General features: G+C 28.3%; 1 protein-coding gene across 1 annotated transcript in view; it reads right to left on the reverse strand.

Moving 5' to 3' along the window:
- The window catches only part of LOC145313658 (uncharacterized), a 103,902-nt gene extending 91,166 nt beyond the window's left edge, over positions 1 to 12,736 (reverse strand). Inside the window, exons 1-3 of the mRNA XM_080153164.1 lie at positions 12,577 to 12,736; positions 7,825 to 7,906; positions 65 to 171 (exon numbers count right to left, since the gene is read on the reverse strand). Of these exons, the coding sequence (XP_080009290.1) occupies positions 65 to 171; positions 7,825 to 7,906; positions 12,577 to 12,709 (322 nt within the window). The 5' untranslated portion in view covers positions 12,710 to 12,736. The remainder of the gene's footprint in view (positions 1 to 64; positions 172 to 7,824; positions 7,907 to 12,576) is intronic.
- Between the last annotated feature and the right edge of the window lie 3,412 nt (positions 12,737 to 16,148).

Raw genomic sequence — 16,148 nt, forward strand, 5'->3', positions numbered from 1 at the left:
ATTGATTCAAACATCTTCATTGGTTTAAATAAACAAATTTAGCAGAAACTAAAAAAAAACTCACCTAGAGTTTTATTATCCCTCCAGTGTTGTCCAAGTCCTGGATCCCTGAGGTCTAGACTGTACAGAGGCAACCTGTTCTTCCCCTTGTACCATAACACCAGCTTTGGTCTGTGTAACAGATTTCATTTCATCATTTTGAAAAATACACCAACAGTACATATGTATAATAAATCAATAAAGTCTTAAATACTCGATGATTTGTAAGTACTTGCGTCAATCAAAAATCAATACCCTTAAGATGCCCAATCCAGGTATGAAAAAATTTGAATTGAATTGCAAAATCCTCAACTTTTGAATTGTTTACCTGAATACTTTTCCCTTTTCCCGAGTTTTTAGATTTTCATGTTATGAAATATTTAAACTTTATTTTTGCATAAAATCAAAATTAGATATTCAAAGATTTAAAGACACGCTTTCTTTCCTTACTCGGTGAATATTATCAAACTTGGAATTTGACAGATAATTTCCATAAAATTCAATGTCAAAATCCAAACATTATTTCAATTTTTCTGAAATCCAAGCAAAAATGAGATATTCAAATGTTTTTAAATCTGAAAAATTGTTGAATTATCAATGGTCTAAAATTGAGACACATTTCACAACAATAATTCTCTACATAGCTTTGGATACCTGGTTGAAAATATAAAATGGCCACAATGGCATATTTGATGCAAGGTAGGGGTATGTATTGAGAAGGTTCTGCCTTGTTATGGTCCTCCTGCATACAATGCTAAAGTGTTAAAGAATGACCTAGAAATTTTCCTTTCACACAACACTTTCATACCCTAAACACACACACAAACACACACACCCACCAATACACACTTGAAATCAGATTTGGAATCGTGTCAATATTATTGAGCCTTTTGATATCCTAGAATGTAACACAATTGCTATTGAAAAGGGAAAGGAAATAAAAGAGTGGAAAATTGTGTAAAATTATTTTACATAAATATAAGTATTTTCAAATTACAAAACAATTAAAAAATCTTTCAATAATAGATCATTAAAAAAAGACCATACAAATAAATAAATTACAATTTTTTGCTAGAAAAATACCACACTGCTGGGAAATGCATAAATTTATCGACTTGCCACATTTAAAAAAGCGCTGCCACACAGTAGGATACAAAAAAAGTAGGGGAAAAGTGTCAGAAAGTTTAAACAATACTTTTAGAAAGAAACAAAGAATAGTTTGATAATAAATTATTATTCAGAATGTGTGCATTTCTTAAATATTAAACATCTAACATTATTTTACTTTTCATAAATGGATAATTTTCTTAAAAATTATTTGATAAATTGTCAATTACTTTTGAAAACAGTTAGAATTCAATATGTAACTTAAATAAACCTAATTCCAAATTATTAATAATTTTTCCTTAAATCTTGATGTGGTAAATAAAAAATAGACCGGTTTTATTGGTTCTTTTTCTATTTTTCTTGACAGAAGCAATACACAATCAGAATTGCAAAATTATTGACCCCACAATCTTTTTTTACTTAGCCTTTCCTGGTAAAACATGCTGGTTGTTTCTAGGTAATATGAGCTAGAATTTTAATTTAGGACTTAGGGCTTAGATTACAGTTGTATTAAGACAAGTAAGGCTTATTTCACTGGTATTGAGAATACAGCTAAAAGTGGATTACAACAGCAGCTGCGCATCAGCCGTGACAAAGCTTCAAATTAAAACCGATTTTGAAAAACTTTTTGAAAAGAAGGATTTGCCATATTTAGGTCAGGTTTAGACTTCCAGCTGATTTTTTAACTTGTAAAAGGTTGATTTCCCAGAGCCCTGATTGCAACCAACCTTATAGAAAGTTCCTTAATCCAGGAACCTTAGATGCTCAAGAAATAGAAAAGAGAATTCCATCTGAGTTGTCAATGTTGCTATATAGAAAACCTAAAATTGTGTATAAATAAGGATAACTAGTTTCAAATATAATGCACAACCTGATTCTTAACACGCAGCATTATCAACAAAACAAGTGTTCATACAAACTGTAAAAGCAGCATAGGTTTTTATGAGCAAATTAATCCTAAAAAGCACTACATCTTAGAAATATTTTGCTAGGTTTTATTCTATTTATCCATATATTAAGTTTTAGTTTTATGTTATGTACTCTCTAAAATAATCACATCTCACATTTATTTTGCTACATTGTAAAATAATACAAGAGGAACATTTCTTCATTTTTTGCACTGCCAGAGTTGGTGTAAATATCAAGGCATTAGTATTCATAACATACTCACATCACCTAATGTTAATACCTCCCACATATAAGTATATAATATATTTCTTCCTGCTTTTCAAACAATAAGATGTTCAATTCTTTTGTTTAGTTTACTTTTGAAATTTACTCAAGAAAAATAATTAGTTTTGTTTTCGATTTCTAAAAAAACATTTGTATCGAAGATACTCAGTCATCTTACTATTTTTTGGTCTAGTGGTAAAAAATGTAATTTAGTAAGAAGTTTGTATTTTTAACAATCTTAGTTACTTCTGGATGTTGTATTAAATAAGTTGATACCTTATAGTTTAATTATATTTTCTATTTTAATGAATCATCTAATAAAAGAAAATACAATTTGTACATAAAATTGTATGTTAAAAAAAAATGTTTTTTGCTCTGTTTACAGAATAGATTGATCTTAAAACCCAGGTTTACTTTTCACTTTTTACTATACTAAGCTGAGGTGGATTCTTAAAAAAAATTTGCCTTACTAATCGCTTAGTGGGGCAAAATTGTTTTCGTGAAAAATCCTCCAAAATCACATAAAAAATCTCCAAAAAAAATAAATAATATCTTATGTTAATAACTCTTCTATGATTTTGTTTAATTTTTGTAGATTTTTAATGTGATTTGGTGGATTTTTCACGAAAACAATTTTGCCCCACTAAGCGATTAGTGGGGCAAATTTTTTTAAAGAATCCACCTCTGTTGTTATATCAATTTGGTTTAAAAATAAACAAAAGAAGGAAAACTTTGGAAAAGTATGAGAAAAACAACAATCTTAACCTTCAGAGCCTAAAATTAAACTATACAATTAAAGGATAAAATTAAATTTAAGGTTAAACTAAATTTACATTACATAATTATTATGTGTTGCTATACCTAGTTAAAGGCTTTTAGCACATGGTCAAGAGCGTGTTATAGTAGTAAATGTGGAGTGACCTAACCAACTGACAAATGGATTAAAACCTACCCAAGACAAATATAAAATCTTTTTAATTGTTAAACGATAGGTCCAGCCGTTTACGAGAAATTTTTAGACATACCAGTAGGCAGACACAATAGAAATTTTAGAAAATAAAATGAAGATAAATAAGAAGTTAAAAAAGTGAATGATAATATGAAGTTGAGGTGACAATGGACCCTTAATTAGCATGAATTCAAATTTCCCAGGCAATCCATCAGCTTCAGTTATTTGTAGTGGGACAAATACCAGCTACAATTAACATTGTACTTAATATAAGAGAAGCTTTTCTACATTTAAGGTTTATTCGTACGTACGTTCAAAGTATATTCGGACTTGTTAGATTCGACGTATATAGAAATCTTATACTTCGGAAGAGGATTCCTGTTACAGAAAGGAAAGATGCTACAAGTGTATAAAATCTAATATAAACTCCTAAAAGTCTGAAAGCTCATTTAAAAATTGTCTACCTATTGTACAATTATATCATAATGTGATTATGATATAATTGTTCTATTAAATTGATTTTTGTATTGTTTATGCGAAGGAAGAGTAGCCACTATTATCAATTTCTTAATAGCATCCAATATTTTATTTTTAATTAAAAATAAAGCCACATTATAATTGTTTACATTTGTTGGTCTGATTCTTTTGTTTATTGAGCTTCGCTTTTAAGGATGCTGTCATCATTGCTAGGTATAACCTTAACCTTAGCTGTAAAGCATTTCCATGCTTTAAATTACACTGGAAATTCATTACATTTACTAAATATTTTTGTATTACACTATATTTTAAATAGGAAAGAGTAAAATAAACATGTTATGCGCTGTGAAAACAATATTTTTTGGCGATTTTAATCAATCATTCAAGCCTTTTTTTTATTTCTTACCCGCTTCCCTTTTTTATCCGGCAACTAAATCAAACTATAAAGCTAAACCATGGTAAAATACTGCGATTTTCAAAAATATTAGCTGAATTATATTGCTGAATCTCAGCCCTTGAATATTTCATGTTGTTTTTGTTCAATTATATTTATGACTATTCCCTAATGTAGGGGAAATGATTTAATGTTTATTTATCTGTTATTAGCAGGTTAAAAATACTTTCTAAATTTGAATTACTAGTCCACTATTTATCAGTGTTCATTTAATGTCAAATAAAACCGAATCTCAATTATTTATAGATTATAATAATCACACTTATCTTGTTACTCTTCCTTACTTAACACTAATATCGTCACAAATACTTGTAAAACTAGCAGCTTCATCCTTACTTTTTAAAGGTTTTATATTTATAAAGGGATAGGGAAGAACAAAAACCACCAAAGGACTTCAATCTAAAAATAAAAAGCCTATGACCATCCCAGGACCTTTGTTAAAATTCCCTAAAATGAAGAAATCAATCGCTTTAATAGTAATCGAAATCTTAGCCTACAGACAAGAAACCATTACACTATACATGAAAGGATGTTTTCATGACAATTTAAACACTTTTTTATGCTATTTATTAACTGTTTCACATGAACACCATATTTACTTCCTGGGCAGCTTAAAAGTTAAAATGTCAAGTAGGGATTTAAGTTTAAAATCAACTATTGAGTAATCCCTTTCCCAACTTAAATCTTTCAAAATGAATTAAGATATCTTTAAATGCTACTCTACAAGCAATGTGTCAATGAAAGCAAAAATGTGAGCTAACTAGTTTTGTTTAGATGTATTGGTGGTTTTATATAAATAAATAAATATATGGTTTTGAATTATTTCTTTAGAAATAAGAACTAAAATTCATGGTCATATGCATTATTTAATAGAAAAACAATAAAAATAAATGAATGAAATTAATTTCAAATTTAGATACAAACTTTACAAATGCCTTAAATTAGCTGTCTTGAAATAAATTATAATTCTGCCTGTATAGTTTATGATACATTATAATAAGATTGCATGACCCTTACTTAGTTAAGCAGACTTTAACAGAACTTATTCTCAACCTTCAACAAAAGTTAATTAGTTTAGAACTTTTTATTATTAAAATATAATAACTTTTCTTCACTCATAGATAGATGACAAATATTATGAAAAATGGCTAATAATTTAAATTAAACTTAAAATGATTTCCCTTAATAAACCTTTATTTAATCATTATAGAGTTGCTACTCCTACAAGCTTGTTACTCATTGAAACCACAGACAAAGTTTAAAATTGAAAGAAACTTTTTACTTTATAGAATGAGATGACATTTGCATTGTAAAGCCATTATATGATATACTAATTCCCTAGCCTCTACGGGAGGCCAAAATAGGTCAGGACAAATCGCCTAAAACCATCTCAAGATATTTATGAAGCTTCCATGAAATGTACATCAAATTCTGACCAGGATTTTGCAAGATGTTTTGCTTCAGACAAAAATACTAGCGGCTGCGTCACTAGAGGCCTCTAGGGGAAAATTGAAACCCAAAATTTATTTTGTTGATTAAGATTTTTTGATTTTTTAGAGGGGGGGGGGGGTTATTTCTAGGGGAGTTTTCTCTTGGGAGGTTGGTATCCTTCCCAAAAAACCTTCCCGGGACCTATGAGAAGCTACCCTGTTAAGGAGAACCCGATTGGTTCAGCGGTTATCGAGATCCTTCGGTACAGACAAACACACATCCTGTTACTTTCATAAAAGGATTGAAATTATCTTATTAATATGTACATCTTCTCCAAGTCATGGTGCAGTTAGTTATTGTTATGAAAATCAGGCAATTATTACCTTTAACCTTTTCCATTGAAGTTCATTATTCTTACAAGTCTGTTGCGTTTAAGCTGTACGTTGATTAGTAGCTGTATAAAAACCAATTCATTTTGCCTTACTGCGACGGAAGAGCGTGAGGACATATCCTATTTGCGCTAATAAAAATTTACATATTATGATTATTGAATTAACTTATGTCTATACATATATTCTTTAGAATTAATTCATCCATTAAAAAAATATTACATAAACCTAGTTGAAATGAAGGTTAGAGTGAATTCAAAATATAATAATGAATCAAAGGTTATACAAACTAGTTTGACATTATTAATTATTTTAAAGTGTAATATGGATTATAAGAGTATACTTTTATAATTTAAACATAAAAATTCATACAAAAAAAATAACTTACCAATCTTTAAAACTGTCATTTTAATTGTAATTAAAGAGAGAAATAATGCTTTTTATGGGGGGTTTAAGAAAAAATCTCTGAAAATTGTAGATCGTTTGTACTTCTAAGCCATCTTTCTTGGCTTAGTTTGAAGCTAACTTACATAGGGTGCCTCCCTTTCACTGATTTAATTTTCATTCTTTAAAAGTCTAAGATTGGGTGAAAAATAAGATAAACGATTATTTTTATGCTTTTAAGCACAAACGTCAAAGATGTGCAAAGTTTGGACTGAACCTAATTTTATATAATTTTTGTTTATATTCAAATAGTAAAGCATTTCATATCTGTGCAAATGACAAATCAAATCTTAGAAGTGATGCAAGGAGTTAACTTAACTTTGTGTTGAATACCATAAGTTAAAGTTAAAATATTCTAATTACATAGAAATATGTCATTTACAGACCATCATAAGGAAATATTCATGGAAAATAAAGTTTAACAAAACGAAAGTATCTAAAGAAATTTTCTAAAGCTTACAAGAAAAATACATTAAATTAATACCAGATATTTCAATTATAAAAAAATTCAAGACTCGATTTCAGTGTTCTTTCTTATTTTGTAGTTTAGACTTTGAAGTAGCATTTAAAATAAAATGGCGAACTACACCACGAAGAAAATTTGTATCCCGACTTGCTGTTGCGGGTGCGGTTTGTTGTTCAAATCATCAAAATAAATTAAATTAATTTGCGACGGCATCTTTCTTTCTTTCGCAACACCCCCCCCCCCCCCCCCCCCCAAGAAGACACACAATACCCAAGGATGTATCTGTAAACCCTCCAGTTTTAGATAGATGCCAAGCCAGCTTATAAATTTACCAAATTATTTGTAATTCTCTTTTTCTTGACTCTCATAGTTTACGAGGTTAAACTTTTTTCACAGATTTTTTCTTCGCAACTTTCCAACATTTTTCTTTAAAATAAATTCACAGAAAATTTTAATTATAAACATCAACATCACCAGTTAACTCTAAAAATTTTTCTTTTAAAGAGGAATTTCTAAAAGTCTAGTTTGTCAGTTGTTTTATTTGTTAGTATAAATTATGTAAAAGTATAAGGAAACGAGGCTTACCGCCTTCGCACATCCTTTTACATTATACTTTTTGATTTTAGCCTCCAGGGACTCTGTCTCCAAAGAGCCAGATAGGGGCTAGAAAAATAGCATAAAAACTAACCAAAGACTTTAATCTGAAAATAGAATGGCCTAAAACAATCACAGAACTTAGGTGAAGCTTTCTTCAAGGGAGAACTCAATCAGTTCAGTAGTAATTGAGATCTAAGCTTAAGACAAAAACCCTAACTACTTTACATAACAGAATGGTAGACTCTGTTTTTTTTACTTTTGTGATTTAGTTTCATTTAAAATGATGAAATAAAATTTCCTTTCGTTAGGTAGATTTTCCGCCATGTCACAAGGTAGCGCGGTCTTCTCTCCAACTACAGTCACTATTTCATGTCGAAACACTGAAACAAAAACACATATTTATTATTTTTGTTAATCCTTTTTATGAGATTTTGCGGAGATACGGAAAGTATCACGTGTGGCGTCATAAACATCATCTAAAAAGGAAGGATGAGTGTGAATGGAAGCCCTTAGTTTATGACGTCACGCATGACACTGTCCGTATCTCCGATATTTGTATTATTTCTGCATATTTATTGATCAACATTTATATTACATTTGATTTAGAAAAAAAAAATATTCTTGACTAGCAAAAAAACCTTTTGTTCAAAAGCATTCTTGAATCTGTCGACGAAATTCAATTACAATGATTTATGTTGATTATATGACATCAAACTAAAGTTGTCATGGATTACATTCTATCTTGTTTTTCTTTATGTCAAGGAAATAAACTTTGTCTTCGTCCTAGCTTAAAATGTAATAAATTCTAACTAAAATAGAAAAATATAAAATCAATAAAGTTTTGAAGTAGTATTGCATAATATTGATGACCTATTTCACTGTTGTACTTTTGTCTTTAAAATATACTGCAAACTTAACTTTTTTACTGCATTAAAAACTTTTCACAAAATTAAATTTTATTCCATAAAGAAATAGAATTGAATATTGACTTCGAATTCAAAACTTGAACATTTTTTGGAAAATTAAGCCGGTTCTAATACTTTCACTTAAGTAATTAAATTCAATGAATCCTAACCTACCTTTTATATAGAAAATTTTTAATTGAAACTTGGCTCGAAAATTTGTAAGGTTGTTTACAATGTTTGTTTCTTAAAATACATGAGGCAAATGAGATAACCTTTCAAAGAAAACAAGAAAATTTTCTAGCTGAACTTTACTTGTAATGCATAACACACTGGATGCTAACAAGAACGATTGGGCCCAGTTCAATCAAAGAATTTAATGTAAATAGAGATAAAAGAGTGGATTAAACTTTGAGAAAATAAGATATTAGATAAATATATTTTTCGGTAATATTAGTTTAACAGACTGAAAAAATAACAAGTGACTTGTAAAGAAGGTTTGCTTTTAAAAAATGGAGCTAAAAATAATCTAGTTATCTTACAAATAAATGCCATAAAAATGTGCTCTCTGCTTTAAAAATAGCTTTGAAATAATAAACTAAATTCAACTTCGTAGAAGTATGTTGTTCTACTCTAAAATTAGTGTATTGTCTGCTTGTCAGTAAATAGTATTATGATTCATAATAATGTGATCGTGTATTTATTGATTGTAACAAATTAATGTAACTTATCATATAATACTAATTAAACTAACTTAAAACCTATCCGGTATCAAAAATATATAAAAGAAAAGAAAAGCAAAGCATATGATATTTTTTACTTAATGATATTTGAGTGTCTAATTAGTGAAAACAAAAATATCATTTAATGCTTTATTAATGAATTTAGTATAATTTTTACAATAGTATATTTAGAATAATTAAATTTCGATCAATCAATAACTGGTTTTCTGGAATTTTATTTACTTGCCATAGCGAGTTTATACTACAAGTTATCAAACACTTTTTGCCGAATCTTATTTAGTCTATAATGTGTCTAAAAGCTATAACTATTAACTATACTTTTTAAAAAAAAATTTTTATAGAAAGCAAAAAATAAATCAATAATGAAAAGACTGATTGCTATTTAGTTGATATTCAAGTCATTTTTCATTAGCAAACATATTTTTAATGAATGAAAATTATTGGTTTTTACACTTTTATATGCTTTTTTCTTGATAAAAATTTGTATTAAAGATAGAAAAAAAAAATCGAAGCAGATTTTCTTTGTCTTAGCAGTCTGTTATAATAACCCTCAGGACTCTCTAGTTAATATTTACCAGGAGAGTTAGCCTATTCTTCCTCTAAAAAACTATACACAGATTCTCTGAAAAGGAGAACATAATCAGCCAAACAGACAGACATACAATCATCTCTTATTTTTGAATACGCCTTCTTATGGTGGGCCTGTCATGCTCATTTAACTCTGATCTTTGAGTGGCTCGTTCTTAGTATAAGAAAATAAAAAAAAAACATACATAATACTATGTACATGGTACTAAGTACCATGCATGGTAAGGGATAGGATAATGGAATATAAAGAATGTACCCCCAATAAAATAAACGAAATTAACCCTTTTTCTTCATTGATATATTTGGTAGAAAATTATGGAAAATATTACTGTGAATATAAAATCATAAATTACACTTTGTATGAGACAGAAAAAATATTTGACTGTGTTTTTAAAAGTTGTTAAAAAAATCTGAAATGATTATAATCTCATTATTCATTATTATCCCAGCATATTGAACATATTGCAATCATTTTCTGAAGTAAATTGTTATGCCTAATTAATTGACTTATAATATATATTTTTTTGTGAACAAGCTATGCTAGTATATATTCTATATTTTTCTATATTATATGAGGACAAGTATGTTTACTTAGTATCAAGTATATCTGCCTTAGCTTAGCTTATTTCCATGGATAAACGTATAATATAGACAACTCAAATTTGCAGTCCACTTACTCTACCCCACTCTTTTTATAAAATCTCTTGGTTTTCTAAGGTTATACTTAGATTTTAAGAAATAATTGAAAGTTTATAAAAGTATACAGTGTCTTGGGATTTCATCTTAATAAGATTGAAGTTTTTTCCCTAAGAAAATATTGCCAATAATAAAATCACAAACTTAAAAGACCATTGTCATGTACCTTAATGCCTGCAAGTTTCCACTTACCAACCCTTCCTTCCTCCCTGTCCGGCCGCCCATCTATTTGTCTAATTATTTTCCATATTTTCCTAAGATATTAGCAAAAGAGTTCCAGGCCTTTGGATGTATTACATTTGTGTGTGTTTGTGAGTGATGTTTACATATGATATACTCTATTTAATAAGCTGTATAGTATATGATACATCTTATATACATAAAATAAGGCATATGGAATATAGATCAGAATAATAATCATAATGCAAAAGGATTCACTTATTATTTGTATCAAACACTTATTTGCCGCTTTCTTACAAATATTGTATACTTAATTATTCAGATTTTCTAAAATTATTATCGTTAAGACCCTACGTATGTAATCGATAGCTTTTATAGTAAATTTAGTCATGCTTTATTAATTTCGAACATATCATGATGATTCCTATAACAGTTAGGTATAATTAAGACATATTACCATTGTTGAATATTAAATAAATGCATATGTCACGACTGTTTATCTGTTTGATTTTTTGTGCTTTGCTTTTATAAATGTTGTTATCCTTGTTCTTTTCATGGGGGTCTCCGAAGTCTAATTTTATATTTCTCTTTTTTTTTAAAGAGTACATATTAAGGATAAAGGCTAGAAGAGGTGAAATATTAAAAAAATGATAGATTATTATCTAATTTTCGTAGACATGGTATTTTCAATATATCAGGTGTTTGATAGAGTAATTTACATTTTGATGGGTTTAGATTAGATTCATTCCCCCCTTTCAACTTTTATACTACACATATTACGGTTGGGGAGGTGAAAAAGTTTACTTTTCTTACAGCAATATTTTTTAAAGCGAAGTTTAACTGTAAATCTATGTATGTTAGAAACGTCCTTAACAGTAATAGTCTTATACAACGATTCCTGTAATGATAAAGAAAGTGCATCAAGCAATTAACTATGTATTTGTTACCAAAAAGTCTCTACGTTCATCTTAATTATGTTGTCAACCTTATTACATTCATAAATCAATATTTATTTCGTTACATCTTTAAAAAAGAATTAATATGCTTATAGATCTAACAATATTTTTATTTAAAAATATTACTATTGTTTTTAGTAATATTGTCAATAAACATAATATATTTTTCTAATTATTCTTATTATGGTACATAATTTCAAAGTAAATAAAAACTTTCCATCCCCCCTACTGTTTTATATTAAGGTGAAAAGATGTGAATTACGAAATCCATAATTCTATTCATGTCAATTTGAATAAAATTCTATAAAATTTGTCTTCCTCTCTGGATTGATATATATATACTTAAGACTTATGAGATCATGTAAAAGTTATGATGCTATATATTTCTTTAATTGATTACTGCCTACGGACAAACGGATAACTAAAAAGTGTAATTTTAACTTCATTAAAACAGGCAATGCAAGAAAAATAAAAGACTCAATAAATAAAAAAAAACATAATAAATTAGACTTTCTAGCACGTTTACGCGTACTTAGGAGGTGGTTCCAGCCGTTGTCGTTTGATTTCGATAAAGATAAACTTCCTTTGTAATATTATTCTTGATCCGACTTTTGCCCTTGTAGGCTTCAAGTTAAGGAAGGATTCAGTCATAGATGTAGTGTCACATTTTAAACCAAAATAATACAAAAAATACAATAAGAAAATATAAAGAATCTTTATATACAAGCTAAATTTTAGTTAAATAGCATTAAAGCATTCAATATCTAAGAACCCATAATGCTAACCCTAAAACAAAATAGCGCTTTTATTAAGATATCAATAAAATCTACAAAAACTTTTATCAAATGTCATATAGTCGATATAAACTCATATCATTTTAAATAATTTCATATACAATAGTACATTACCACTAATTGATTTTATAAAATAAGTTCAATATTTTTAATAGAGTATCTGCGCTAAAAAAAACGTCAGTTCAACTTACCCACTTCAACAAACTTATTCTCGTCGACGAACGGATCATCCGTGAAGATTCTCGGGTTGGCGTTGGCCTTCGGGTTGGCCGTCAGCCTCTGGGGCCACAGCAGACCAACAAGTACGCTACACAATATCAACATAGTAGGATCAATTGCTCATTTTAGCTTTATTCTGAAATTAAATAGATTGTTTAAACATATTTATTAAATGATTTTTTGGATCGTGGAAAGAAAATGAAGTAGCTGGTTTCGTCGTATTTTCACAGTAGCTTTTGATATGTTATTTTGGGTTAGGTAAATGTTAATGATTGCCCCGCAGGGTAAGGAAATTGGATCCGAAGAGTTAGAGCACCCCGCTAGCAGGAGCTAGATGAAGAGAACGTAAACGGAAATGCAGTAACAATGAAGAATATATGATGCCACCATGACAAAATTTTTTAATCAATGTATATCTACTGCAAGCATGTTTGTGTGTATTAACGTAAATTTAGATGGCCATTTTCTAAAGGGACTGTTTTAAGCTATTTGACATTCCTCATCCCCACATATTTAAAAAAAATTATCCATAAATTACAACTACATATGTAGATGTATGTTTGTTGTCCAAAAATCAATTTTCCCTTGAATCATTAATCGAAAGAAAGTGTGACAAGCTTGATATAAAATGCAGAAAATGTGTGCATATACGATTACAATGATAAATTATTCAATATATTTTTTACAAAACAAAAACATCAATTTGTGTTAAAGACAAATTCATTCATTTTAAGAGAGATTTAATTTAAATAATCAAGGATATGTTTCTTAATATTTTATTCCTAGAAATGTTCTATTTACTAGACTTTTAGAGTGACAATTGCTATGACGATCAGACACAAGCATAGCATCTTTATAATAAAATTTATCAACATTAATTTAAATGTGGTGTAACGCTGATGTATTCTAGCTTAAGATTTTAAACATTATTTGTAAATGCAAGCAAATCTATGATTACGAACGTTCGTTTATTCGTCTGAAATGTAATTGATGTTATTAGGATCTATGGCTGAATTTTAGTAAAGATTCTCATACTATTGTAAAACTTGTTTATAACTTACTTTATCTGTTAGTCTATTTATATTTTTTGCCTCACTTCTTATAGATGTTGTATCCTTGGTTCTGTATATTGAGAGCGCCGTCAATCTAAATCTGTCAACGTTAGTCTGTTCATTTTTGATTGTTTACATTCGATTTTATTAATGTTGTCATTTTTGTTTATGTTTAAATTAATAAAATGGTAAAAATATCTAATTTATCTCTAATGCTAGTTGGAGGCAAGTTGCATAAAAAAGTGTATGCAAAAAAATAAAAAAAATATTCTACACAAGTCAGGGTAAAAAGGACACTGTATAAAACATAATTCAAAGTTATCAAATTTACATTAACCAGATAAACAATGCAAAAAATACAAATGTAATTTGCGAAATATTGATTAATCTTCAAATGCCTTATCCCTGAAATTGTAATGCAAAGAATATAAAAATATTGAACACAAATGCATTATTTTAACATTAATCACGATATAGAAAAATATTACAACTATCAGCTGTTTAGATTTAGAAAATTGTACAATTTTTAACATTTTCCATAATATACAATTAATAGGTTGAAAAGTTATTTACACCTATTAGGCATGTCTATGAGATTACCAAAGAACTTATTAATTTACCTGTTATCAAAAACAGCTGTCAATAATCAATGTATAAACATTTTTGTAGAATTTAAAAAAAAACTTTTAATAATGTAAACTATGGATGATGTGATCCTCGTTGTAATTATGGTTTAAAACTTTTCCTAATAGAAAAATCATTTCATTCCAAAATGTTGAAAGTTCCTAGTTCTAACTTTGAAAGTAAGTTTAAAGTAAGCATAATTTAACAAGAACTTGTTGTCGCATTGTAGGGAAACTGCATTTGAAAATGAGGAAAAATAGTTACAGGGCAGGTGTTTGAGGAAAACTAGCGCATACAGAAACAAACAGACCAAATACTCAAATTTTCTATTTAACATATGCTTAAGAAGACAATTAAGCAAGCCTATACATAGACTAATTGAAAACAACAATGATGTCAGTTTAAATAGTTCATTGCATAATATAAGTATATTTAGTAAAAGCTTACATTTAGCTGTTGACCTTCAAGACCCCACCCCAACAGTATTTGAAATAAATTAACAATAAGAGGGGGGGGGGGCTTGGTATTTTTTTTACCTATACCTAGTTTCTGCGGGAGCACTAACCCTGCGAGGCTACCCATGACCCAAAACATACTAAACTAACATGATTTTTATTCTTCTAAATATATTTATATTTTATTTCATACATACTAACAGTATAGACCTGTATAGTAGCTACACTCCCCAAAAATTCATAAAGTTTTGCTAAATTTCAAGTTCATTTGCCCAAGTTCCCCCACTAAATTTATTTTCCCATCATTTCTGAAATCTTTTCGTCTTTTTTTACGGCAGATGCTAAATTATCCGTCTGACCCAGATAGGAATTTACCGGAACGATATTTTTCCATCTTTCTTTCTGCTTTTTTCTTATTTCCTTACATCAACTCACTTTTTATCTCTCGACATATTTTTTTTTTAACACAAACATGTTTTATCTACTTACCTCTTTTTTTCCTTTTCACTTTTCTCCATTTTACTCTGAATAAAAATCTAACTCCTTTTTTTCTATCATTTATATCTTTCCCTCTCTCTTTATCTATATCTATCTATCTATCTATCTATCTGTTGCAATCTCTATTTGTAAAACTTTTATATTTTTGTTCTGTTTCTCATAAAAATATTTTTATTCTGATAAAATTCTTCTATTTTTCAAGGACTTTAAATTTCAAATATTTTATTAAGTTTTTCTTTTTCTGTATTTTGAGATGCTGTAATTTGTCAAAAAATGTTGTTTCTATTTGTAGAAAGATAATTTTGAGAGTAGATTTATGTCAAATCTGATAAAACTTTACTTCTTAATGTACCGTACAACAAAAATTTACTTAAATATAGAATTTTAAGCTCAAATCAAGGACAATTATTTTGATAGTTAGCGAATCAATAAAACAAAGTTTCAAGAAAGAAAACTTTAGCATTTTTTGTAAATCTATTGCTAAATTGTACCATAGAGTCTATTTAATTTTTAAACGGTTGTTTAAATTTAAAACAAACCAACAAACAGTAAATTAATGTATCGAACGAAAATCCTTAAGTACGTATATTTCATAATTATAGAGTAGTTTTGCTTTTACTTTTGTTATTTTTATTTTCTTTTATCAATGGAAAATAATAAATGGAGATTCCCAGATGAAAATGAATGATAATCTTGTAATCAGATTCGCATAAAAATACCTAATCTCATAAGAATGAATAAGACCTTCTTTGATAGAATATAATAACAAAGAAACAACTATTGTATCTATCGAGTGCACGCTAGCCCATTATTAAAAGCAAAGCTTTTCTATAAAAAAGTTTTTTTTTCTGCATTTAATTCTCCTTATTTGTAGTATTTTTTTTTGCTTTAAGTAATAAATGTTTAGACGATTTG

Source organism: Acartia tonsa, chromosome 3 (genome assembly GCF_053477335.1).
Source record: "Acartia tonsa isolate MP-2025a chromosome 3, ASM5347733v1, whole genome shotgun sequence".
In the NCBI taxonomy this organism is placed as follows: domain Eukaryota; kingdom Metazoa; phylum Arthropoda; class Copepoda; order Calanoida; family Acartiidae; genus Acartia; species Acartia tonsa.